This window comes from Micrasema longulum, unplaced genomic scaffold, assembly GCF_059751315.1.
Source record: "Micrasema longulum isolate JH-2025_06_02 unplaced genomic scaffold, ASM5975131v1 h1tg000704l, whole genome shotgun sequence".
NCBI lineage: Eukaryota > Metazoa > Arthropoda > Insecta > Trichoptera > Brachycentridae > Micrasema > Micrasema longulum.
Genome location: NW_028277900.1, coordinates 29,238 through 55,587, shown reverse-complemented (window position 1 = coordinate 55,587; position 26,350 = coordinate 29,238). Strand labels below are relative to the sequence as shown.

The 26,350-nt window shown below is 32.6% G+C and overlaps 1 protein-coding gene across 4 annotated transcripts; it reads left to right on the top strand.

The window, feature by feature from the left end:
* Positions 1 to 4,801: 4,801 nt before the first annotated feature.
* LOC148279550 (DNA damage-regulated autophagy modulator protein 2) lies at positions 4,802 to 20,319 on the top strand. Of its 4 annotated transcripts, none has more exons than XM_088229758.1 (7): positions 4,802 to 5,095; positions 5,222 to 5,343; positions 9,500 to 9,648; positions 11,849 to 11,926; positions 13,486 to 13,624; positions 15,459 to 15,610; positions 16,613 to 20,319. In XM_088229758.1, the coding sequence occupies exons 1-7, from the start codon at positions 5,025 to 5,027 to the stop codon at positions 16,712 to 16,714; spliced, it is 813 nt and encodes a 270-aa protein (XP_088085884.1). In that variant the 5' UTR covers positions 4,802 to 5,024; the 3' UTR covers positions 16,715 to 20,319. The 4 variants fall into 4 exon arrangements, with proteins under 4 accessions (XP_088085884.1, XP_088085881.1, XP_088085883.1 ...); XM_088229755.1 differs by having other exon boundaries at positions 5,070 to 5,095; positions 5,222 to 6,382; XM_088229756.1 differs by lacking the exon at positions 4,802 to 5,095 and adding an exon at positions 5,530 to 6,382.
* Positions 20,320 to 26,350: the final 6,031 nt, after the last annotated feature.

Genomic DNA, 26,350 nt, shown 5'->3' with positions numbered 1-26,350 from the left:
CCAATACAAACTTTTTAAGTTCGAGTATAGAAATGTAAAGGCCGTAAGGTAAGCAAATATATAATGTTTGCTTCCAGAATGTATTCATTCAAATAGTTGTATTATTTGCATGTACTATAAATATATTGTTTAGCGTACATTTAATGCAAAAGGGAAGTAACGTGACTTTGACACAACATAATCCATAAAATACCATTGCTTGTAAACATCTCTGTTGCTCGAGTGCGTGTTAATGCCTTTTTTATTAAATGTGATTTACTTAATATATCAGCTAGGGTAAATTACGGAGACAGTGCTATAGATTACATTCAAGTAAAACGGACGGGTGATATTTGAATGGTAAAAGGTCGAGTCACCCCAGCAGAACTTAAAGTTAGAACCAAATCGTACTCGGTGACGTTGATTTGCGATGAAGTCTAGGAAATAATAGATTCCTGCAAGTGTGAAAACTGTCCAGCATCTCAAGGTCAGTTGCCATTTTGTAAATGCAATAAATTTCACAAATAAATAAGGTAGGTTTTCATACAGCAATTTTTTCGTAATTTTATTTTTTATTCATATAGAAAACCAACAGTTCCACAAATTAAACTAAGTAACATAAGTACAGAAATATAATACAAATATAAACAATAACGTTCAAAGAATAAACTATTTTAGTATTGTAGTATCTGTCAAGCTTTATAAGTGCTAATTTCAGTACCTACTGTTAGTAAATGTTTATAGTCTACAGTCTACACCATAAAATATAGTATTTCGTACTGAACAAGACCTACGGAAAAAAGAATAGTGGTTTGTTTTTTTTTAACATCTCGTTTCATAACGTTCAAATGCGTTAAACCACTTTTTCTGCATTTTTTCATTAGGTACTAGGAATGGCGAAAAAAGCTTTATTTTGCGTCTTCACCGTAGTGTTTGTGCACATCGGAATTAAACAGTACTTGTATCTTATAACTAAAAACATTTTATGCGCGTTAATTAGTTAAAACAACCAATTACAACAAAAACAACACGTAGGCTATACAAATTCGTATGAATTTGTTTGAACGGTCAGTCAAATTCGTAACGCGTGACGTCACAAGCCCATACGGCATCCGAATGTTCGTTTTGGCGCCAATTCAAAGTATACGTTTTTAAACCGCTCTGAAAAATTAACGCGTGGACATAAAAAAATAAAAACAGTACAGTTACCATCGTAATTTTTTTTTCAATTTTTTTGCAAAATAAAAAAAAAACGTGAAAATACCCTATTATTGGGATTTTGCTTTGGAAACAAATTAGAACATTTTGTTTAAATCTTATCTCAAATACTGACATGGATGAAATTCAGTGTGTTGCTATAAACTACAAAAATGCGTCTGTTTTTATAAATTTATTTTTCAACTATTTCAAACATATTTGCATCAGGCACTCAAAAACAATACTTTTTAACAAATTTTTAGTTTTATTTGTACTGTTTTTTTTGTTGCGTTATAAATGCATGAATTTAATATTTTTCTGGTACTGCAGATATAACTTTATGAACGGGAACTAAAAAATATATTCTAATAATTTTGAAATGAAATATCGATTAAACTCTTTGATTTTAGTTAAATTTTCACCTTCAAATAAGTAAAATCAGATGACTTTGATTGTTATATTTACATAAAACATTTTTGATAAATTATTTTTAATTAACTTTCTAATTAACTATTGTTAATATTATTGTAATAATTATATAAATACCTAGTCCATTTATTGATCTTCCATGTTAGAAAATAAAACCTAGGAAATGTGTTAGCGTATTAATTAAATTAATGTTTTTTACAAATTTATTACGATTTATTGTGTTACATTGCGTTTCAAATATTTTCTATTTGTTTTGTTTCAAAATATTTATTGAAACTTAATTTATTATGTACGTTTTGTACATCATTAATTTATTTTATAACTTATGATAGCATGTAGTTTTATCAAAGAAATAAAATGGTTTTAATTTGAAAGAGTTTTTATTTTTACTGTTTTTGTACAAAGACATCCAACCAAAAAAAAAATAGAACCATAAATTATGTATGCAACTTATATTTTAAGAGGCTCCAGCGGCTACAACCTACAACACACAGTACCATTTACATATAAATACATAACCATGTTCTGAACCCTAAAACATTATGACTCTCAACTCATGCTTAAACGCCCAGTCATGCCCAAAGCGTATTCAGTATTCAGTAGTTCTTCGACCGCCAGCCGGGCGTGACGTTTAGTGACGTGTCATGAAAACGTGTAAAAACCATTCAGACAAACATTGTAAAAAGGATTGTGTAACTTTTCATTGGTAAATATGTGTTCATGAGTCATTATCAAAGCTTAAAACAATTTATTGTTTTTTGTAAACGTCAAACTACGCCTAGCGGCGTAATTGCGAAGCTCTTTTTAGTTACAGTGATGCACTTATACGAATGTGTTAATAGAATACCTAAACGTGAATGAATATTATATTTTCCTTTCTAAAAATCCAGTGAAAAAAAATAAATGGGTCAAAATTATAAGGAATATGAGGAAAAAACCTGATTGGGATCCACCAAAAACGAATGTCAATTGTTAACGTTAAAATACAAACATTTTTATGTACCAAAAATGATTATCCTTTAATATTTGATAGCATATGCATGCTCGTTTAATGCAGCCCAGGGCTGGTATTCTGAGCGGAATTGCGCGCTTTACGCGAAGATATCGCTGTGTTAGCGTGTATTTAGTAGGTACGTAAATACGCGTTAAATGTGCGTTCTCTACGCGCGTTTTTGCGTTCAGAATACCACCCTTGGGGTAATATTCTGAATCTTCTCTATCCCCGAGAGAGTGATTAATTTTAGGGTTTTTTTATGCATGCACCTAAACTTTGCTTCATTTATAGCCATAATGATGATTAAACGTCAAATAAATACGGAGATGTGAAACCGTACATGAAGATTTTTATTTAGAACATTATTGCGACCTTAACCATTACCCAAAACACTTCATTAGGTTGAAATGACCAAACCGTCTTCGTATTTTTCAGTTTTTTAAACAGTTTTATACATCATTTGACGTATAATCATCAGGGTGACCATTATATAAAGCAAAGTGTAGTCTTTTTTTTAATCCCCAAATTAACCACTCTTTAGGAGGTAGAAAAGATTCAGAATACCACCCCTGGGCTAGTATTCGGAACGGACAATACATAATATTAAAATGAGTACTAACTACAGCACGTATTATGTATTTATTTTTTCTTTACATGGCTACCTATACTTTTTTTAACGCTTTATCAAGAAGTTAATTAACCAGAACTGGCCTTACGGATGGATTTATTTTATATTATCTTGAATTGGGGGTAGTGAGTAACCATCATTACCCAGATAGCAATGTAAACTTGACTCCGACTTGCATCAAGTTTGAAGTGTCAAAAGTGATAGTTTGATCCAAGTTTTACATGGCAACTGTGTAAACTTGAGCCAAGTTTAAAGAAACTTCCCAATCCACCAAACATGCATGAGATTTGTTTCTACAATGTTGCCACTACAAACTTGTAGCCTATTTATTAAGTTTGTCATGACAATATTGCCACAAGGAGTTAAAAATAAATACAACAACCTGCTACCATTACTCAACATATTTATTTTTAATAAATGTAAACTACAGCCCACACAGATTATTTCTGCCAATTCTTCTTAACATGTTTGTCAACATTAGACGGATCCGATTCCTCTAATAAATAAACCTTTTTTATATTAACAAGGTTTTGAGTATGTCCAAATATTTGTAGACAGGCTGGATTTCTTCCCTAGGAATTATTTAGATCCGAATTAGTTGCAACAGAGAGGGAAACATTTTTGAGACGTAAACACACAATGGCGCACTCGGATTCCAATCGCAGCGTAACAGTGTTTATTTGTAATTAATGTAGATAAATATGTAATTTTATTAATAAGTTTTGGACTTCAGGTATCAGTAAAGAGGCTCTGAAGAATCGCAATAAAAAACAATATATTTAATTCATGAATACACCATGTTGACCTTGCCGGTAATTGAACCAGCGTCGCTATTCTGAACGCTTTTATAGCGCGGTATAGCGCGTATTTGCGTATAAAATACCCGCTATAAAAAAATTCAGAATAGCAGCCCAGACATCTTTCATTTACTAACCAGTAAGCCACAAGACAGACTAATCTCTACTAGATTTCCTTTTTCAAAATGTCTACCTGAGACTTTATAATCATAAAATCGAAGACAGTCCAGGACTATTGTTCTATTTCACACCTAGAACGATATTCTTCATTTTGCCAAATGAATTACGATCATTGTAAACAATATGCAAAAAAACAATTTCTAGTATTTCATTCATATCACTAAACTTTTTGACTACGTTAAAAATAATTCATTATAAAAATAATAACATGGATGTTATAAAAAATTAAAATAAGGGACATGCTGAGGCTCCATAGTAGTATTGTGGATTCCGGATCAGAAGGTCCTAGGTTCTAATCCACACTACTCCAATTTTTTCTCCTTTTTCCATTACAAAATTATTTGCAACCAACAGAAAATTGATCAACAGAAAATTGATCAAAAATGTATTTATTCTAAAAAATTTTTTTTTTTTTTAAAAATACGATAAAAAAAACACAAAAATCTATTTCAAATAAACTACATATTATCAGATTAAAATCACTGAATACAAAAAAAAAATAGTATGCTGCTGAATCATTTTTTACAATCATTATATTGGTATTATCTCATAGACAATAAACAACAACGCAGACAACGTTTTCAACCAATAATCTCTGGCTTTCAACTATCAACCTGTATCAACCATGACAGTTTCAAAACGACTCCGTGGATATTGAAATTTTTAGGCTGCGAATCGCTTCATAATTATTTCTAGAGTTTCAATTACGTTTATTGATTTTAATATTATTTGTGATCGGGTGTTTAGATTCAATTGCTTAAATCCGGTCAAGTGTAATTAATTTAATGTTTTCGTTTTCCGTAAATGGAAACTCATTGTTATGGCATATGAAATTCTTCATTTTTTACCCTTGATTTGCTTCGTTCTTTTCCCGGCGACATTTCTGCTAACGTGAGTAAAAACTTAACTTTTACCAGGAACGGTATTCTCAATATTACTTTTTTTGTTTAGAAAAACGTCCTCGTTTCGCACGCCGCGCACATATTATATTTAGTCTGACAATTGAACTTTTTCCAGGTACATCTGGGCTGTGTTGTTGGAACACGTCGAACCAGATTTCCCGTACATCAGCGATGCGGCCGCATATTCTCCAGAAAGTTGCGTTTTCGCGCAGTTAATAAACATCGGATGCGTCATACGTACGTATTGAATGCCTTTCGGGAACAGTCTGATTCGCGATATTATTCGGATCGCTGTTAATTTCACGAATTGTTCGTATCGAAAATCGATAGAAACGTACTAAAATACATCGGTTTGTGTCAGAAGATTAAAGTTTCCATTTTTATTTTCGAACGACAATTATACGCAGGATATTTCCGTTGTAGGTGAATCCGATAAAAGCGCGAACCGGAAGGAAACATAACATGTCGCCGCGACGAGACCGAAACAAGAGTGGTAAGAGGGATCACGGGGGGCACGGAAGAAACGAGAGAGGCGAAAACGGATCCTACGGCTGCGGGGAGGTGTGGACGGAGCACGTCAGCTCTTCCGGGAAGAAGTACTATTACAACAGTCTGCTGGGGATCTCCCAGTGGGACCGGCCCGGCGAGTGGGCGGAGGCGGGGGGGCGGCGCCCCGAGCAGCGCGAGTCGGGGCGGCCGGCGCAGCACGCGCCCGAAGTGCAGGTGTTGCACGATACGGACACGTCCTCGGGCGGCAGCACGCCCGTGCAGGAGCCGGCGGGGCGCGTGCCCCCGCCGGACCCCGCGGGGCGCGCCAAGGCACCGCACGAGCTTCCCGTGGTGAGCGCCCTCCCTCGCAACCTCTCGCACCAGCTGGCCGGTCCCGGCTCGGCCTTAAACCACTGCGCCCCCTCCATACACGCCGACGCCGGCACCCGACACACCCCGCTCAACGTCCTGCTCTCCAAATCCAAGATCGAAGGCATACAGAACGCCGGCGCCTACGGAAACTTCACGCAATCCGAAAGCCCGATGCTCTCACCTTCCCTCTCCAAGTACGTCTCCAATGATCTAGTGAAGCACGTGACGGGCTGGCCGGCGGAGGTTCTGGAAAGGCAGGCGCAGAAGTACTCCGATGAGGCGTACACCCTGGGCGACCTTCAGTGCATGCGCGTCTGCACCGAGCTCAAGTGCGCACGCGCAGTCGTGCGACACATGGAAATCAAGGCCACGCTCCAGGACCAGAAGATCATGTACCTGCGCCAACAAATCGAAAGTATAAAAGAAGTCAAATCGCAGAATTCCATAATCTCCAATGATTTGTAAATACGGTGACGAATATGAACTGTGTGTAATAGATTGAATGTGTAAATGATCTTTAAGGTGTCGCAAACATTAGTTTTGTGTCTAATTATTTTGACCAATGAACTTTAATTACTATTTATGCATACCTATATTAATTTACATTTTTATGTTATCTAATTCCCACTGTTGAAATACTTATCACTTGGTGGTGAAATCAGATAAGCTACCATTTTTGAAAAATATTTCCGCAATATTAAGAATAATACAATTCGTAATATTCATATTTGAAACCTTATAGAAAATTATTTTTCAATTTTCACTAAGGGTAACTATAACTATCTAAATAATTATATGGGGATTTCTTATTTTAAAACATTCACCTCTGATGAAAATCAACAACCTCTCGGCTCTTAACAAAATGGAGGATAAACTACATTGCAGGAATGTAATAATGTGGTTTAGAAATGCAAGTAACGGAACAAATTACTATACCAACCGTAAAATCCTAAATTACTTATTAACATTTTTTAAAATTGATGAATAAACATTAAGGGTGTTACTTATAAACTTGGTATAAAATTACGCCTAGGCATAGCGGTAGAATAAGGATGGGAATACCATTCTTATTCCAGCTATGTCCATAAACTTTATAAGTCAAATGACTGACAGATCATTTCCAATAAAATATTCTTTTCTATTGTATGTATAAGAAGATTAATTATTTTTTAATTACGCTGATGAAATTTGGAGTAAAACTTTCGTATTAAAAATATAATGTATTAGTTTCGCACATAAAAACATTATTATTTATTTAACCCTTTTTAGGACACCTAGAATAAATTGGTACATAAATATACCTCCAGAATTGATGTACAGTCGAACTTAGTTATTACGAGGAAGATGGGACCGATTAAATTTGCTCGTTATACCAGAGAAATGTTTTTTTATACAATCGCTATTGCACATTGTCACTAAGTAAACAAGTAAATATGGTCCATTGACAGAAAATCCCACGTTTCTTCGGGTACAAAACCTTTGGAGCAATGCATCATCGACATAAGTACGATCGCACTTTCTAAATTTTTTGTGTCCGTGATATTCTTTTTAAATGCAGACAAATAAATATCCTTTTTTTTCACAATGTTGACACTGTGGATGAAGATAGAGAAAACTTTGTACACAATTCCACATTTTAATTGCCGCCTTTTCACGAATTGAGAGACACTTCCTCTTGTTAGTAGACATGTTTATAATTCAAGGGTTAAGTTTTAACTTATCTAGTCTAGAACTCATTTGACATCACCCACTTATAATGTTTATTGTGTATTGAAATAAGCATAGAACATTAAAAAATCTAAAAAACCCCCGAAACAAGCATGTCATTCATAAACTACAAAAGCGGTTGTAAATTGTAGCAATGTGCTGAACCAGCACTTACTAAGTTCACAAAGCTTGGATTTTTTAAAAACCATGTGTGTTCATTTTTCAATATTGTCGACAAAAAATCCAATTAGGTACTTAGACATAGCTATCATAAACATAACCCGATCCCAACGCCCGACATATTTATCCTTTACGTTAGCCGACCGTTTGGATTTTATCACTTAGGTTTTTATGTCGAGAATGATGTTTTTAACAATTGAAGATTTTGTGTAATTTTTGACAGTATTTTTGTTCGGTATGTCCGAGAAGTAGCTCATTATAACAGTGAATAATTGTATGGAGAAAACCATGAACTGAAATGTCAACTAATGTTTCCTCGTTACATCCGAGATCTCGCTATTTCCGTGATCGTTATAACCTAGTTTGACTGTATTTATTTTCTGATAATTTGTATTTATAATAAGCCTTATGTCACAAGTGTATCGCAAAAACATACACTGGTAGATTAGTCTTCCACTCAGCCTTTTCAAATGCAATAGATTTATTATCTTTTAAAAAAACATGTTTTTTATGCAAGACGTAAATCAACATAAAATATGTGTCCTATAAAGGGTTAAAGCATTCAATTTGTTCATTTTTATTGATATTGAAACTATTCATAGGCCAGTGTACTAATTTTCTTTCAAGTTTTTTTATCGTCACTTGAATCATTTTTTAATTAAATTAATTCTTTGTTATTATTAAATGCACTCTCTTTTTAAATTATTATCATGGTCCTTTAACATATACTATTGAATATTTTTTTAATAATCTGAATATTATTTTTTCCTATTCAAAAAACACTTTTCAGAACAAGAATATAAATTTCGAATAAAGTATTTTGAAATTTTTCAACAAGATAATTATATTTTAACAAATTTCATACCATTATTGATCTACATCAATTAGCTTTCAAACTGGAATTTACAATCTTAAAAATATATTTTACTTTTATGTTTACATAAAAAATGGTTGATATTCAAGTAAACTTTTGGATATCTAGTGGTTTCATATCTTTTGTGACATTTTTAATTTTTTAACTTAACATTTTTATAGATAAATTATTATTTCTATTTCAGAAAAATCCATGATTACATAAGCAAAAATCTATACGTGTGTGTTTTATAAGTGTCAATTTTTGATAAAACTTTAATAACTTGTTCAATAGATATTTCAAACCATTACTTCTTGCAACGGCTTTTCTGTTTAAACTGAATGTATTACTGTTCTACTAAAATGTGTTTTATAAAAATACTGTACTGTAATAGGCATGTCAATATATTTTTTAATATTCAGTTTTTTTTTAATATTTAATTAAATAATACAGGGTTAATGCTACAACTTAATTTTGAAACTTATATAGGAAATGATTTATTCTTGACTTTTCTAACAAATATAAATAAATGTATTCCTGAAACTATTCATATGATTAAATTGTAACTCTAACCCTGTGAACCACATTACAAAATCAGGATTTAAGTATAAGGACAGCTAGACGTTAGCGTGTAACTATGAAATACAGAGAATAATAATTGGGTATCTTATATTTGAGATTTACAAGTTACGATTATAAAATGGATTCTTTAATCTTCAGCATAGACAAACTATCGTTCACATAAACACAACGTTGACCGCAAGAAGATTTATAGCTTTATTTCTTTTTTAGTCGGGATCACGATGTACATAAGGCATCGTCAGATATTAGAAATGCGATGTATCTACCCGATCGCGTCGTCGGTCAAAAAAATGAACGACATATCGATTTGGTTCGGAACATCTTCCTGCCTGGGTCTTAGCATGGTAGCTAACTTTCAGGTGAGTGCATCAGCAGGTATATTACTTAACTAATCCATCATATACTCTGTAAATACTCAGATAACGATCCTTTTCATATTATATCTCTGTGTTCATACTTTATTAAGTTTACATGTCTCCGAGTTAAGTAGCTGCAATTTGATAGATTGTCCCTGACACAAAGACGCTAAATTTTTAAACCAGTAGAACAAATTTTAATATTTGCAAAAAATGTACTATAAAATTGCAAATATTCTTTGAAAATATTAATGTAATCTGTGCTTTGCAGTAAGATACACCGCCATTGTTTTACTAAGCTTTATTTTAATTAATACAATTTCAGAACCTCTCATTACAAACAGTAACAATCAAAACTTGTCAAAATTAAATGTTGATTTTCTACATTCTAAGAAAATATAACAATATGAAATGGAATGCGAAGTTCTTATTATTCTTCCTAAATAAATAGATCTTATTCACATCCACATACCAAATAGGTTAAAGGTTAAAACAGCACAAACTAGTTTGACCATCAATATTTTTTACGAAGATCTAGCAACTGAGTCAAAAATCAGCTGAAGAAGAGAGGAATTGGAAACACCCGAGGTGAAAGAGGAACAAAACATTTTGGAACCCTAAACCGGTCTCCATTCCATTGCACCAGCTAGGAGAACAACATGTTATGGTCAGCAAGAATACTATGTATATTATTTATGAAAGAGTTATTTCATCATTCAGGTAGAACACATCAGCACAGCAAATATGAACTACTGTCAAGAATATCAGCATCTTCTCGCGGGGGTAGAGAAGATTTCTACTGTATATAACGTAAGAATTTATAGTTTTTGTATGCGACTACATTTTCCTTCACACATGGCCACACTGATGATTAAATGTCCAAGTACGTAATTAAAAAACCAAACATGATTTTCATTAAGAACATTATTGCGACCTTAAGCGTTACCCAAAACAATTATGTAGAATTAGCAAAACTCCATTTGATTTTTTTTTTGTTTTTTTTAACAGGTTTTATAATAATTTATGTTATGTGCCGTGAGATGTTGAGTGGCACTTTGAATCGCCGTCCAGCCGTCAATAAAAGGCAGCGTCCAAGATGGTATTTGGTTCACTTTTGAAGATAACAGGATGTCTCCAACTACACTCGTTGGGTTTATTGTACTTATAATTAATAATATTCAAGTTTACATTTAATAACAAATTGTCTTAGTTCAGATCGAACTATGAAATGTCAATGAGGAACTTCAGCCCTACGGGAAATTGGATACAAAAAATGTTTTCTTACGCGGGGTAAAAATTAAAGCATTAAATTGTACTGCAAAGTTTCTTGAAAATGTACAGAAAAAATAATAAAAAATATTTTGATAAAAACGCACTACTTTAAATGACGTCACTGGTTCATGTTAATCAACCTATGATCTGAGAGCTATGGAAGATTTCCGGTCTGCTTGTCGCTTCTGGACCAATAGGAAGAACTGAATGGGAATAAGCGGAAATGAACCTCTGACGTCACACGCGGAGTTATTTCAGAAATACAAAACTTTGAAAAATCGTAGCGCCGATAATACGATATGTAAAAATTAAAAAAAAAAATTTTTGACTTAGTTTAACAGTCTATTAACGAATAAAACATTTGAAAAAAAACACTGAACTTCCTCATTATAAAACTATTTCATTTTTGTAATTTGGCGTTTAATCATCAGTGTGGCCATAAATGAAGCAATGTGTAGTCGCATGCAAAAAATTTAAATCCCCATGTATATATAGGTGAAATCTTCTCTGCCCCCGCGAGAAGATTCAGAATAACATCCCTGGGGGTTTATTTATTTACGTATAAACAGTTTTATTATACATCTTTTGAGACATAAGTCCCAACTCCACGGGACCAAAAGACCTGTGATGAGTTGAGACAATTAGAGAGAGAGACAACAGCACTTTTTGTTGTCATTGCAGTATCCATATGTACTACATTGCTGTCCGAAACATCGGCAAGAAGTACTGTTGTCATATCTTATAACAACCCAGGAATATGCTATCAGTATCAGAAAGACCATGAAAATCTTGAAGATTTCATGATTAAAATGATTTTAGCAGGAATCGCGTAAAGTGTGTTTGACAATATTTTTACAGAAAACCAATGTGTGTTGTCGACATTATCATAGCAAAAAATAAAGGTGGAGTATGTTTGACATTATTTTTGCAGGAAACCAATGTGAAGTATGTACATTACACAGGAGCTTTTATGTGCTTTGGATTTGGAACAGTCTATTTTTGGATTCAGGTAAGATGTATTGAAAAGTAGATCAATTTATATTTTTACAGCAAAGCAAAATAACAGTAGCTTTTCAATCCTAGTCAGCCAGTCAATAAACATTCAATTACATGCTTTAATATTTTGTATGGCATTAGGAACTTTCATAGAAAACGTTTGATTTTTGTATGTAGGGGCTTTTTTTTTTGTCCACATTCTGGAAACATAATTTTCATAATATTATACGTGCAGTATACACCGGAACTTCTTTTTACCCAGTGGATACGTTCCACGCAGTGCCGTGTAAAAAATATGTGCTAAAAAAGAACGATCTGGATAGGTTTCCTTTCAGGATTTTAGGATTTCAAAAATATTCATTGTTTACTTTGTATTAAGGCTTAGGTGCTAGGGCCTTTATCGTTTATATAAATGACATCGGTGAATCTCTAAAAGATTGTAGAATCCAACTTTTTTGCAGATGATGCACTAGTTTATATATCCGGAGATAATTATGATACAGTGATAAATAAGATTAATTATAAACTTATTATATAAGAAATAAAACACTGATTTGAGTCTACTGAACACTTTATTGAATTTTTAAAAACAAAAATTTTGTGACAATTGTTTCGCCTTGTTAGGGCATTTTCAAACAAATGTGAAGTGTTCAGTAGACTCAAATCAGTGTTTAATTTCTTATATTATAAGTTTAAATATGTAGTTCTACAAAATAAACACCAAGTCAATCAATGAATAAGATTAATTATAATAAAATAAATAAAAACAACTTTGTTTTTTTGTTTGATTTTATTAAGTGGTTATAAACAAAGTTGTTTTTATTTAATTTATTAAAATGAATAACCGCAAATTTAGTGCTTCAAATATAAAGTTTTAATTATAAGATTAATTATGATTTAGGAAATATATCAAAATGGTTAACAGTGAATAAATTTTAATTAAATATCTCAAAAACAAAATATATGAATATTGGGAGAAAAAATATACCCCGAGGGATACAATATTCATATTGATAATGTAAATATAAATTTTGTAGATAAAATAAAGTATCTCGAAGTTTAATTAGATAGATATTTAAATTTCAAAATACATTCTAAATATGTAACAAAAAAAAACATTTATTTGCGGGTTAAGAAATATAATAGGTATAAAGAGTGTGTTCTCATCATAAAACAATCATATTATGTCCAAATAAAAAAAACATTTTTGTATCCAATTTCTCATAGAGCTGAAGTTCCTTATTTTGAATGTCTTATACACATTTTGGCAAAAAGTAGATGTTTGCGATTTAAATCCTTTTGCGAGAACGACATGACATTCTGAATGAAATTGCTTTTTCCAGAATTATGGTTTAAAATATTTGACCTGAATACAGTATCCTATAGGATATATTGCCAAGAAAGGGGTTAAATTAATGTTTAAAAAAAAATTACGCATTGTTCTGAAACAAATATTTTGTCCTAGATATAACAAATATTACATTTACATTATGCTTCGATGTTATAAATTCCCTTTATGTTTTTTGTGTATCTGAACATCTTTTCTGAAGCAATTTTTATTACTTTTTTTAGGCACTTGTATCACACGCTCTGAGTCCAGTTCTTAAAAATTATCGCATAGTTTATTTGAGGATTGGACTTTCTGTGTTATGTACAGTATTTTTTGTAATTCTCTTCTCAACTGGAATACTCTCCCATGTTTACTTCCACGGTAAGTACTATGATCATTTAAACATTTCTATTGACAATAACATACATTTGTACCAGTGACGAGCGGTGATATTTTTAATCGGCAATTACAAAAAAAAATCATTCATTTATACCTACATATAAGTAATATAATTATAAATGGCTATTTTTTCTGTGGCTCTGCGGAAATCAACTCAAACAACAATTATTATTAACTTCGCGATATACATAGCTTTATTCTACACTTTTTTTTTCTTTGTTCTATACAATACTTATACAAAAGTTAATTAACCACTATGGCATTCAGCTGATATTTACATAATGACTGAAATGTCAACTTTGAGCACTGGTCGATTCCTTTTAAAATGAATAATGCCAAAAACGGCCACTTCGGACGCCACATGTCCTATGTGATACATAATACTATGTCAATGGTATCCTATTAAAGAAAAATAGTCCTTCGGAAATAATGTTTGAAATACTTGTTTCCAAAGAGAGAATCTTATAATAATATTTATAATCTGCAGCTTGTTTTAGTACTAAAAAAACCAGGACTGGGTTTAAGACGTAAATATAGTGTACTTTTTGGTACGGAGGAATAAGCTGAGGTAATCGGCTAGTTTCATAGTTTACTGAGAACAGGGCGCATATCGTGATCAGACGTGATACTACTCAGAAACATGCCATCGTGTGAGATGAAAAAATACTTTAAAAATTGCACTGCAACAGTGAAAAACAAAACGGATATACTTATCGTTTCATTCATACTCTTCTTTTCGCGGTGCCTTGTCAGGTCCCCCCGACGTTGGCAATCACTACAGCGAAAGCATCTCTGTCCTGCGCTACTCTTATATTCCGCAGCCAGGACAACTGCTTATTGGATATACTCGCCATAGTGATTCCTGGGAAAAGATGACCAGAGTGGTTTCCCATTGCCTTCTCTGGTGGATTTTTCTCTCGGGGTTACCTGCCCTTAGCTGGATAGTTCTGGTCTGGAGGCGCTAGAAACTCTCCTTTCATCCTCTTGTTATCTGCTGTGATCATATCGTTATGAGTGTGTTCCCATTGCCCGGGTTTCGCGACGTGAACGCTAACGAGTAGGACTAGTCAGTAGTGTTGCCGGTGGAATACAACTGGGCGTTTGCAGCATTTTATAGAATCACACCCTCCAGCAAGATGTGACTCACTGTGACCTACTGACAATTTGAACCCCTCATTCATAATTATGAACTGTAATTCCAATCCTATTTACAAAATAAGTAGATAATTAGCTATATTTTTCAAAATTTTGACAGCCGCCAGCTAGTATTGATTCTATGGTTACGAGTTACACAGAAATAAATATGAACATCTCTTCCTTATGAATCATTGCACGTGTATCGTGATTTGCTATCTCTTTCTTTTTCAAATTGTTGAGATCAATGCGATATTTGCTGTACCTAATGTGTAGTTAGTTTAGAAATAATGTGTCTGTATTTATTATACGTCCGTGATGAAAATATCATCATCATTCCCTTTTCCCACCTAACGGTGCATAGGGAACTGCATTGGTACACCAATCTCGGCGTATCTTTATAAGTTTTGTTACATGAAGGTAAGGTGATCAGTCTTACGCCTCAGCTACCAGTCTAGGGATTATGAAATATTCTAGTGTAAAATCACCCTTTTAAATAATATTTCATATCAACCATGTCGAGAATCGAACCCGAGACCGCTTGCATGGTAGAATACAGATTACAGACAGAAAGTAAAGGCCGATAAAAATACAGATTATTTAATTTTATTTTCTTTACAGTAATTTCCATCGAAATACAAATTATGTGCATTTGAAAATAACTTTTTACCAATTCGAACAGGAAATAACCCGAGAAAGTGGAATCCAGGCGATGGTGGCTGGCACTATCATGTCGCTTCCACTGCGTCAGAGTGGGTGGTTGCGCTATCTTTCTGTTTCTATATCCTGTCCTTTGCTGAGGACTTCAGGAATCTCAGTCTGGATCACCCAAATGTAAGTTTACTTGTGGAGATAATCTGTATCAAACTGCTATCGGAATAACTGAACCATGCTAGTATAATTAAAGATGTTTGTATATTTGTTTTGTGTTATAAATGAGAAAGACGGGTTCGAATTATTAATCCAGATTAATCAAAACATCATCTAGAGTGTTTATCTTAGGAAGTTGTATGACTATACATAATTAAATCCATACGAGTTAGGAGTAAAAACAAATTTGATTTGTAAAGTACCCGATTTATTATATGTATTTCTTGCTGTTCATTCTAATGATTTTTAAATCATGTAATACATACATTGTAACAAATTACAACAGGGATGGAGAATACCTTAAATAAAGTAATATGGAAGTCTAGGCATTTACAGGGCTTATGACCTGTCAAAGGCTGGATCCATATTACCTTCTTTAAGGTATTCTCCATCCCTGTTGTAATTTGTTGATCTTAACGACTCCCGAGGGGGTGAAATCCAGTCTTTTGTATACAAACATTTGGACAAACTCAAATATTATAACATACATTGTAAATTAGTGAAGTTAATCCATGTTAATCTGCCTACCTTCCATACTTTTAATATATTTAAAAGTTTTTGTTTAATTTCGTATAAACTGCTATTTGGTTACATTATTTATTACTTGAACAAATTTAAACTTTATTAACCATATTTAAATTATTATTTCAAATTTGTTTTTGTACTATTTTCTATTCATTTCAATAATTCTATTGTTTTGTATATTTGATTGTGTCTGTAACTAAATACATTATGTTGTAAAATTTATATTTGATTATTTTTTGGATTGTTATTCTTTATATCACTATTATATGTCATGCAGTTTTTATTTATTTTAGGTTACTGAATATGTTTATTTTTTCTTGTTAATTATTATGGCTTAAGACGGGCACAGCCTAAAAACCATAATAAGTTTGTGAATTTTTAAACAAGTGAATAATAAATAAAAAACAAATAAATAAATAATTTTTATCTTAATTTTTCCAGTTGTGCCTTCTCCAAGATTCCGAAATAGTACCACAAAGTGATCCTATGGAAGAAGAAGCATCCGGAGTGAATCCTGAAGATGTGGTCATTGTCGCCAAATGATTACAGGACGCACTCGCCAAAACTCACAAAATTTTAAGGCATTTACTCAAGTTTCGGCAGATAAACTCTCTTGTGAATACCAACCCTAGTGCCTACGTTGAATCTCCATCATCCCCTAGAAAAATAAAAGTGAATCGGAATTATGGCAGTTTCGACGATAACAACTCCTGCACTACTTTTATATCGTGCGACGGAAATAACGATCAATACAATGTGGCTGATTCGTTGAAAAATTTAAAAGACGACGTAGAGTCTAACGAATTTTGGAGCTATGTAAAAAATATGCCGGCTCCGCAAAATTCAGTCAATGTAAGAAATCTGGAAGTAGATGCGGATTCCATAAAAAAATCATACAGTAAAGTCCGGAAACTTTCTTCTTCGCGTAGTTTAAATTCTTTTAATAAATTTGATGTGACGGTTGACGTGCACCCGTTTCCCAGTAATTGTGATAGTAAAAATGGTGTGTCAAACGCGACGGGTCCAAATGTCTCCGCATGGAGAGCCATTCCTGGTGTTTGTGATATAGTTCTGAACGATGTGGGAACGGCTGTTTGTTATGGATCTGTTAATAAACGTACTGAGTCTGTGATAGATTCTAATCAGAATGAGAACTTAAATAATAATAATAATTCGTATTCTACGGGGTTCAATGAAACTGAATGTGCGGTATCTGATCAACTGACTGAGAACAGAGATATTCTGAACTTCAGTAGTTCTAGTGAAATGAAGAAACCTTATAATGCAATAAGTAATAGTCGAAACGCGATTGTCGCTACGCAAAATAACAAATTAGTAAGTCTTTCAATATCTCTATTGGTGGCTGCATTGCTTCAAGTGGTTCGGTGTCTAACGGTCATGTTGGATGACACACTGAGCTGTTTCCGACAAGATTTATTCTGATATTCACATTTTTAAATATGTACAGTAAAACCTCGTTTTTACGTTCCTCGATTTTACGTTTTCCCGCTTTTTACACCGAAATATTTAGGTCCCATTTTTTTCCATACATTCATATTCAAATTAACGGGTTTTTTTTTTTTGTAACCCCGGTATTACGTTGAATTTTCTTTTAACTCATTCGATCTGTCCAAAGACAACGAGCCGCGCACCGCCGCGTGAATGGAGAATAAAATCGAGGTAAATGTGTAAATTATTGTCTCAAACTAAATTCAAATTGACCATTTTGTTTAAGTGTCTAATTTTGACATTTTACTAAATAGTGACATGCAGTTGACGCATGTTTAGGAAGAACAAAGTCTTTACATCAACAAATTACGATGCAGAAAGTTTATAAATTTTGCAATAGAAATATTATTTTAAGTTATAAAAATAATGAAGATAGTTTAAACAGTTATTATAAAAGTGTGAAACAGTTTTGCCGCGATATAAATGACAGTTGAAATTTTGTGGTTCCATATTCAAAAAGGTGATACCATATAAATAAAATTTCCCAATATTAAGGGAAAAAATCGTTGTATTCATTTTATGCTAATTTTAATTTTTATTTTCGTGTTTTCAAGGTTGAGTACCTACCTAAAATTACATGTTTTTTTTTTAAATTCAATAAATAATAACACATTATAGAATTTCTTGATTTAACTAAATCATCGGTAAATATGAATAATCCCCAATTATGTCAGTTCTTACAATTTTTCTGCAGTATATTTAGTAATTTCATTTTTTCTGTACATTTTTAATTTCCTCACTTTTGATTTTTCCTCAGTTTTACACTTTTTTGTTGCTCTCTTGATAAACGTAAAACATGGGTTTTACTGTATACCTTCATAAATAATTAATTGCAATTCGAATTTCCCGTGTAAATAATTTACTTAACTCTTATTACTGTTAATAATATCGCTATTATTACAAATATAATAATTTCCATTTGCAATTACCCTCTCAAAAAAAAACATTCAATGATAAAGAAAAACTTTCCATATTCGAATGCAGCTTTGATCCTAAATCTCGCCTTCCACATTCAAACTGTAGATTTTTTAATTCAGAACATTATGTATTGAGTAATGTCTTTTGGTGGCATAAATGCATAGACGCGCCCTGAGCCCTCAATAATGATGACACTTAACGCTCAGTCATGCCCAACGTGTATTTAGTTGTACTTAAACCGCCAGCCGGGTGTGATGTTAGGCTTGATGTTTAGAATCGAAACCGAAATGCCTGCTTGTAAACAAAACTTAAAATAATTCATACTCAAATATAATTATAAATGATTAATTATGTTTTCTTGTAAATGTCAAACTACGCCTACTGGCACAATAGCGAAGCTCTTCTATCAGGAGTGCACTGGTAGGAATAAGTTTTTTTGTGAGTTAATATTATTTCAGCTTTCCCCAAAATCCAATAAAAATGAATAAATGGGTAGAAATTATAATTGGGATCTATAAAAAATTAATGCCGTTTGTAAACATATAATTACAAACTTTTTTACATACCAAAAATGGATATCCTCTAATTGTTGGTAGTATATGCAGTCTCCCCGAATGCCACCCTAGTAAACAAAATCGGTAACTATGGGTGCATTTTCGTGTCACTACCTTTTTAAATATTTTACTCAATAGGGCACGGCGCGTCTATGTGTATTAATAGGTCGATGCATAAATGTATTTATTTCTTTTTGTTTACATATTAGTGTATCTATCTTTATTTTGTTACATAAATGTAATCTAGTTTTTATGCTTATTGACCAAAAATTTTATATGTAATTGATTCATCGCTGAATACTATAAATTATTTTTATAATGCTCAGTAATTTTAAAAGTGTATGAAAAAGAAAAAAAACTTATTTAAAAGGCAAAATTTTCAGTATTACCTGATGGATACTTGTTTTGTATCCTTTGAACTTAGCAAAGTTAATGCATTTTTTAATATTATGCATCGTCAATTAAAAAAAGTTTACATAATATTTTAAGCGAGCATAATTTTTTACAAATAATGTACATATATTGAAATCTATGTGAAATTAACATGCACTTTTTATATCAATATTACACTATGTACCGTAGTGCCATAACAAACAAAAATAAAATATTAAACCATTACTCATAAATGGGAGTGTAATCAGCCTTTGTCAGTACGCCTATATCTCGTGCTGTTTTAGTTTTTTTAAAACTAAGCTGTTTTTAAATTGCTTGATCATAATAGATCAACAACCATGTTTGTCAAATTATTCCAGTCTGAAAGCACTCTTCTGGAGTTTTTTTGTGTCATGGTGGTAAAAAGCTATTTTCTATTATATTATAGAGCTTCCATTGATAACATTGAAAAAGTTTGAGTTGAGTTGATTATCTCTTACAAGGAGCAGTCATAGTGATCAATTAAGATCTGGTTTATCTATCCAGTCTTCTTCGTTGCTTTTCCAATTAGTTTAATGTTCTACTAATAAATTAGCAAGTGTAAGCATGTATTTGTCGCAATGTGTATTTTATTTATTGAGATAAATTGTTATTGAATTTATGTACGCGAAGGAAACTCGACAAATTGTGTATATAGATATAATACACAAATCAATCATAAAGTAATATCGATGCATAAAATGTTACTTTTAAAGTGCTTCCTAGAAATTTTAAATAAATAAATTTATATTATGATGTGTGACTTTTACTTATTGAAATTATTGCGTCGCCCTTTATCCAGCTTTTGGGGATATTGTCTGCTATGTCTGTAATGTGTTTATTGTGACCATTTTTTTATACATTCAAAAAACCATTTTTTTATACACTAGGCACTACTTATGTAACGGGCATATTTTTAACCTGCCACATATCGCACACCCCTCCTGTGTTTGTTTATTTGTGTTTCCTTCACGTCTCAACGGAGCAACCGATTGACATATTTTTTTTGCATAAGGCTATCCTTATGCTATCCTTATCCGGAGAGATTAGAAGTAAAATAGGATACTTATTTTTCATCTAAAATAAAAAAAAGTACAATGAAAAATTACATAATGTATCAATAATGAACAACATTATTTGCAACCGTACAGGCGGTAAGTTGGGAAAAGAATTGATTTGAAATTAATTCTTTAAATTTCTACAATTGACTTGCTTTATCTATGGTTAATTTGGTTTGCTTTTCGTTGTGGTTTTGTAGTAGGATTACGGATTTGTAAAAAGAATAACGATGCTACGTCGTCATAGACTAACGGATCATCATTTTCTTCATAGTGATAGTTAAGAGGATCGGCAATTGATACAAGCTACTTTCTATCTCGAAAAAGTTCATTATTTTATTGGGAATATTCTTATTGATAAATGAAAAAAATAATTAATTTCTGATATATAGGTATATAAATACCATGGACGAACCGTGTATAGAAGCGATTATGCGCAGCTTACCATTATTCTTTATTTTATTATTTTAATCTTCATTCATGTTTTAAATTTCATACTGTTGACATTTTCAGTTTCAATAGGTAGTAAATTGTAACAATTACTTTTGAAGTGTTTTTTTCTTTGTTATATGATTTTATAGTAACATAGCATTTAATTATGTGAGAATATGGAGAGGATTAAATCACATCGTTAGGAACTTCCCAACATCCCCTCTCCATCTTTATCAAACACTTTTCGATCCTCTCCCCCAATTTTACATTTAAATAAAGTGAGAAAATTACCAAAAATATTCCGTCGGATAAAACCTCAAACATCTTAAAGCCTCTTTCTCAGTTACTTATAACATCAAACCAACCTTTATCCTCAGCTTTATCTTCATTTTACCTTATCCTCAAATATATACTTTCACAATAATTTAATCGTTTTTTTTTCAGAAACCCCATTAGTAAACCGAAGTTTTTTTACAGAAGACAAAAAAAAGGACTTTTTTTACATGAAAATGTACTTTTTTTTTACAATTCATTAAACATGCATGAGCGTTAAATTTTAACATAAATTTAGACAGTCGAGCAGGGGTGGACTGCAGGGGGCTCGGAGGGACTCGCGCAAGCCCCTTGTTAAATTTAACTTGGGCCGGCGAGCCCCTTATTAAATTGAGAGAAATCAATATTCTCAGATCAAATCAGTACATAAATACAATTTTAGTGGATGGTTTAAATGTATTATAAAAAATAAAATTTTGTTCCCTTTTGAAATTTCTCGAGAAATCTATTTATTAGGAATGCGCAATAAAAGAGACCTATCCGTTTTTTGTCTATACAGGGTGTTCTTTAAACCTTGTCACATCCAAAACCACAATGATCAGTATGAGCAAGAAGACATATTGGCAAATTGAAATATTTTTTTTATAACAAATAAAATTTAAAAAAATAAAATGTAAAAGAAAACAAATGGTTGCTTACTTCTGCAGGAGAGAATGAGGAGAGGGGAGTCTAACACACTGCCAACGCGTGGCCGTGCCCCCTTCACTTCTTTCCTGCAGAAATAAGCAACCATTTGTTTTTTAAATATTTTATTTTGAAAAAATTTCTTCGTTCCAAATAATTTTTTAAATATGCTAATATGTCTTCTCGCCCATACTGATCATCGTGGTTTCGGATGTGACAGGGTTTAAAGAACACCGTGTATAGTGTAACAATTGCCTGCATTCGCCTAACAATGCTTCAAAACGCCGATGTTTGATAATACACTATATTGCTTCCATATGTTCTTAGATGTTCAACGCAATATTTTTGCGATTCTTTGAACGATTATCCGTCTTGCTTCACACATGCACATTTTTCTTACCTTTGCCTTGATTGGGCACAAACTATTACACATATAAATAGCATTTAAGTTAATACTGAACAAAATTATACACCTCCCCTTCCCCCTCAGCCCATTCTACGAACCCCCCTCCCAACCACCTCCCCCCGCGAGCCCCTTTTTAAAAAATTGGCAGCCCACCCCTGCAGTCGAGTCTTGTATATTTAAACTAATCATTATAAAATGTCTTGACTTGAAGTCACCAATGTAATGACGATTTGTCCGATTATTTTTCTTTTCATGTATTTATAAAAAATGTTGTATTAGTGTAATCTATAATTGATTGATGGGCCCCCTTTGGTAAGCTCTCATTTATCCTAAAATCTCCGAAGTATTCACATTACTTAAAGAAGAAACTTTTTGATGCTTGTGTTCTCCCTGTACTGACATATGGCTGTGAAACTTTTGTGTTCACGAAAAAAAATTTACACAAATTATCAGTGACACAGAGAGCCATGGAAAGGAGAATGCTGGGTATTTCGTTGAGAGACAGAAAAACCAATACATGGATTAGAGCGAGAACAAAGATCACCGATGTGGTCCATAAAAGTCCTGGAATGGCGACCCAGAACGGGTAGAAGAAGTGTCGGCAGGCCTCAGACAAGGTGGTCTGATGACATAAGACGAGTTGCAGGAAGTGGTTGGATGCGGTTGGCTCAGGATAGGGAAATATGGAGACTAAAGGGGGAGGCCTATGTTCAACATTGGACAAGAGACGGCTGATGATGATGATGATGATAATTGATTAAATTTTAAAAACACATAAGACTCACCCGCTCACTCACTCAAATACCGCTTATCCTCTTGGACCGCGTAAGTTCAAATATTCTCTTATGGTTTAGAAAAAATTTCTTCGATTTCTCTACATGAGGGAGTGCAGCCGCACTCTGTGGGGTAGCCACCCCACAGAGTTTCTCCAGGACCCCGATTACAATGGGAAGTAAAATGTATCTTCAAAGTAAAATTAAGTTTTCTGTATGAAAATAACAATATGCATACATTTTTTCTTCTAAACATATTCAATTATAGGTTACCAACGAAGATACTTTAAATGTTCATGCAAATATACTAATTTTTGTACACAAATATCGGTTTTTCTTTATAGACTGTCAAAGATAACTCTGTTAACTTCCCATTGCAATCGGGGCCCTGAACTCCATACAATGGAAAATTGTGTATCTTTTAGAATATAACATCTAATTTTAAGGAATCAGTTTTAGATAGTAAAAATAAAGTGATTATATAATTAAATGGCACATAATTTGTTGTATACTAAACCACATTCAATTATTTATTGGTGTTTAAAAAAACTAAATGAATTTGTTTGAAATAAGAAAACATGCATTTACTAATCCAGAAGAACAACTTTTTATAAAGATATTGATGGCCATAAATAAAAACAAACACAAGTCATCAATTTGTAAAGATTAATTGCACAATTCAAAAACAAAAAAGTCAGTAACTGCTACTCAAATTGTTGTGTTATATTATGTACATGAGTAAATGAATTTATCTCAACTGCAAAAAGAAAAATATTTTGGTGATAAAACACATATTTTGTTGCATTTACTGAAATTCAGCATTTATTTTTTACAGTAGTCGAAAGAGGTACGTAATAGTAATGTTAAATTGAGTGTAATTCATCCAAATCAGTTTTTTAGGCCTTGTACATTCTTATCAAACAAATTAAAGTTTCGATTAGTAATTAAAATAGTGTTTGAAATCCATGTTAATTAACCAGATAAATTATACATTTTTTATTTAGGATATTTGATTTATTTTGAACAGATGCACAGGTTAAATGTTTATACTTAAGATTACTAAAAAAAATCTAATAAATAGTAGGGCCTACCATATAGAATTTGTGTTACGACTTCCCAGCAGAATTTGGCAATGTTTACGTGAAATCCAATGGAGTTTTTGCGCCGATTCATAGCCTTGGATGAAACATGAATACATTTCTACGCACCAGAGTCCATGCAACAGTCAAAACAATGGGTTCTTCCGGGTGAAAATGCCCTGAAGCATCCAAAAACGCAACAATGGACTGGAAAGGTTATGGCCTCCATATTTTGGGATGCGCATAGAGTAATTCATTGACTATGTGAATGAGATGCTTTACATCATAAAAGGAGCCTCATCCTCGGGGGACCACTGGTTAAACCTGAGGATGTTAAAGAGCTCGCCCTCTACCTAATAGCCCGATACTTTACGGATCTGGGCTTGGAAGGGGAGATTTAGCAAAATGTTAGCTCTCGCCTTCCACACAGTAGCCAGGCTCTTTATAGACCTGGGCTTGGAGGGCGAGAACTATTCACGGGGACTCGTCACAATAGATCTTCACAGGTCGCAGTGATGTCAGGAGCTTGCATAGCACTGACCCCCACCACTAAGAATAAGAATCATAAATCCCAACACGTAACAAGTAAAAAACTTTTATTAAATTAAATCTATGGTGTTTTTATGAAAACCTTTTATGTTGAGAAATAAGGAAACACATTAAATATCGGAACAACAAATTTATCACATATAATTTCTTTTTTTACATAAATTCTAACTTAATAATAATATTAACACTTATGGACAGAAAACAAAACAGTTTTGTTCTATGTATTAAAAAAAATAACAAGTATGCAGAATAATTAATAACAAATAATTAAGGGCAACATTTTTTTGAAAACAAACAAAACTCATGTTTTACCCAGTTTTGTGCATAAAAAAATACTGAAACAATAAAATAGAGAGCCAGGATGATCTTATTTTATTTCAATAAAACCTTATTTCTTTTGATGTGCTATACATATTACAAAAGTACATTGATATTTTAGAAAAATAGACTGTTTTAGACTAAATCTAACATTTAAATTACATCCTTCTATAAGACACAACTACAATGTATTATTATTATTCAATTAGTGAATCGTTTGATGATAATTATATTACGTATTATGCTCTCGGGATATGGATACATAGTATGTTATCTGCATAATATATATTGATAACTAAGTTTAGAAGTACATTGCACGCTGCTTACGAAGATGCCCCCTGGAGTATTTATTATTTGCATAATTTCATTAATGATAAATTAACTTGTATTATCTAGGGAGTGTTATATGTAAAATGTGAGAAAAAAATATGCAAAGCAAACATGTACAGAGTGCGTGTGTGTGTATATGTACGTATTAAATGTATGTTTGTAATGTATATGTTATATTTAAATAAATTAATTGAATTGAATTAAATAATTTATCATTTAGTGAAAGATTTTGAAGAAAGTTACTGCGTAGCAGATAAGCACAAGCCTGAAGATCAGCGGAAAACATTGCTGCTGTCCTAGAAAGTGTTCAAAACAATGCATTAACCTCAATTCGACATCGTGCTCCATTAATTGGACTTAAGACAACAATTTTGTGGGAAATTATGCATAACGATTTGCATGTGTATCCACATCTAAGAGTAAGACTGATCATCTCACCTTCACGTAACAAAAATGATCAAGATACACTACGATCGGTGTACCAATGCAGTGTCCTATGCACCATTAGGTGCGGAAAGGGAATGATGATGATCCATTTAGAATTCAGTTGACACAAGAGATTCTTCCACAAGACCATATACATTTACTTTACAGCTTGCCAATGATAATCATAATTTTCATGAAAACATCATGAGTGATGAGGCGCATTTCCATTTAAATGGATACGTTAATAAACAAAATAGTCTGTTCAGGTCAACAGAAAATCCTCAAATTATTCATCAGCCGCCTCTGCATCCATTAAAAGTGACAGTATGGTGTGCTATGTGGTCTGGAGGAATTATTAGCCCTTACTTTTTTGAAGATGAACAGGCTAACAGAAATGGACAATTAGCTGACATTTCTATATTTTTATTTAAATGTACAATACAGCACTATTGCCAATTA

Coding starts and splice junctions, on each gene's coding strand:
- LOC148279550 (XM_088229755.1), top strand. CDS start 5,569: ATGTCGCCGCGACGAGACCGAAACAAGAGTGGTAAGAGGGATCACGGG. Junction 11,927..13,485: donor CAGTCTATTTTTGGATTCAG/GTAAGATGTATT, acceptor TACTTTTTTTAG/GCACTTGTATCACACGCTCT. Junction 13,625..15,458: donor CTCCCATGTTTACTTCCACG/GTAAGTACTATG, acceptor CAATTCGAACAG/GAAATAACCCGAGAAAGTGG.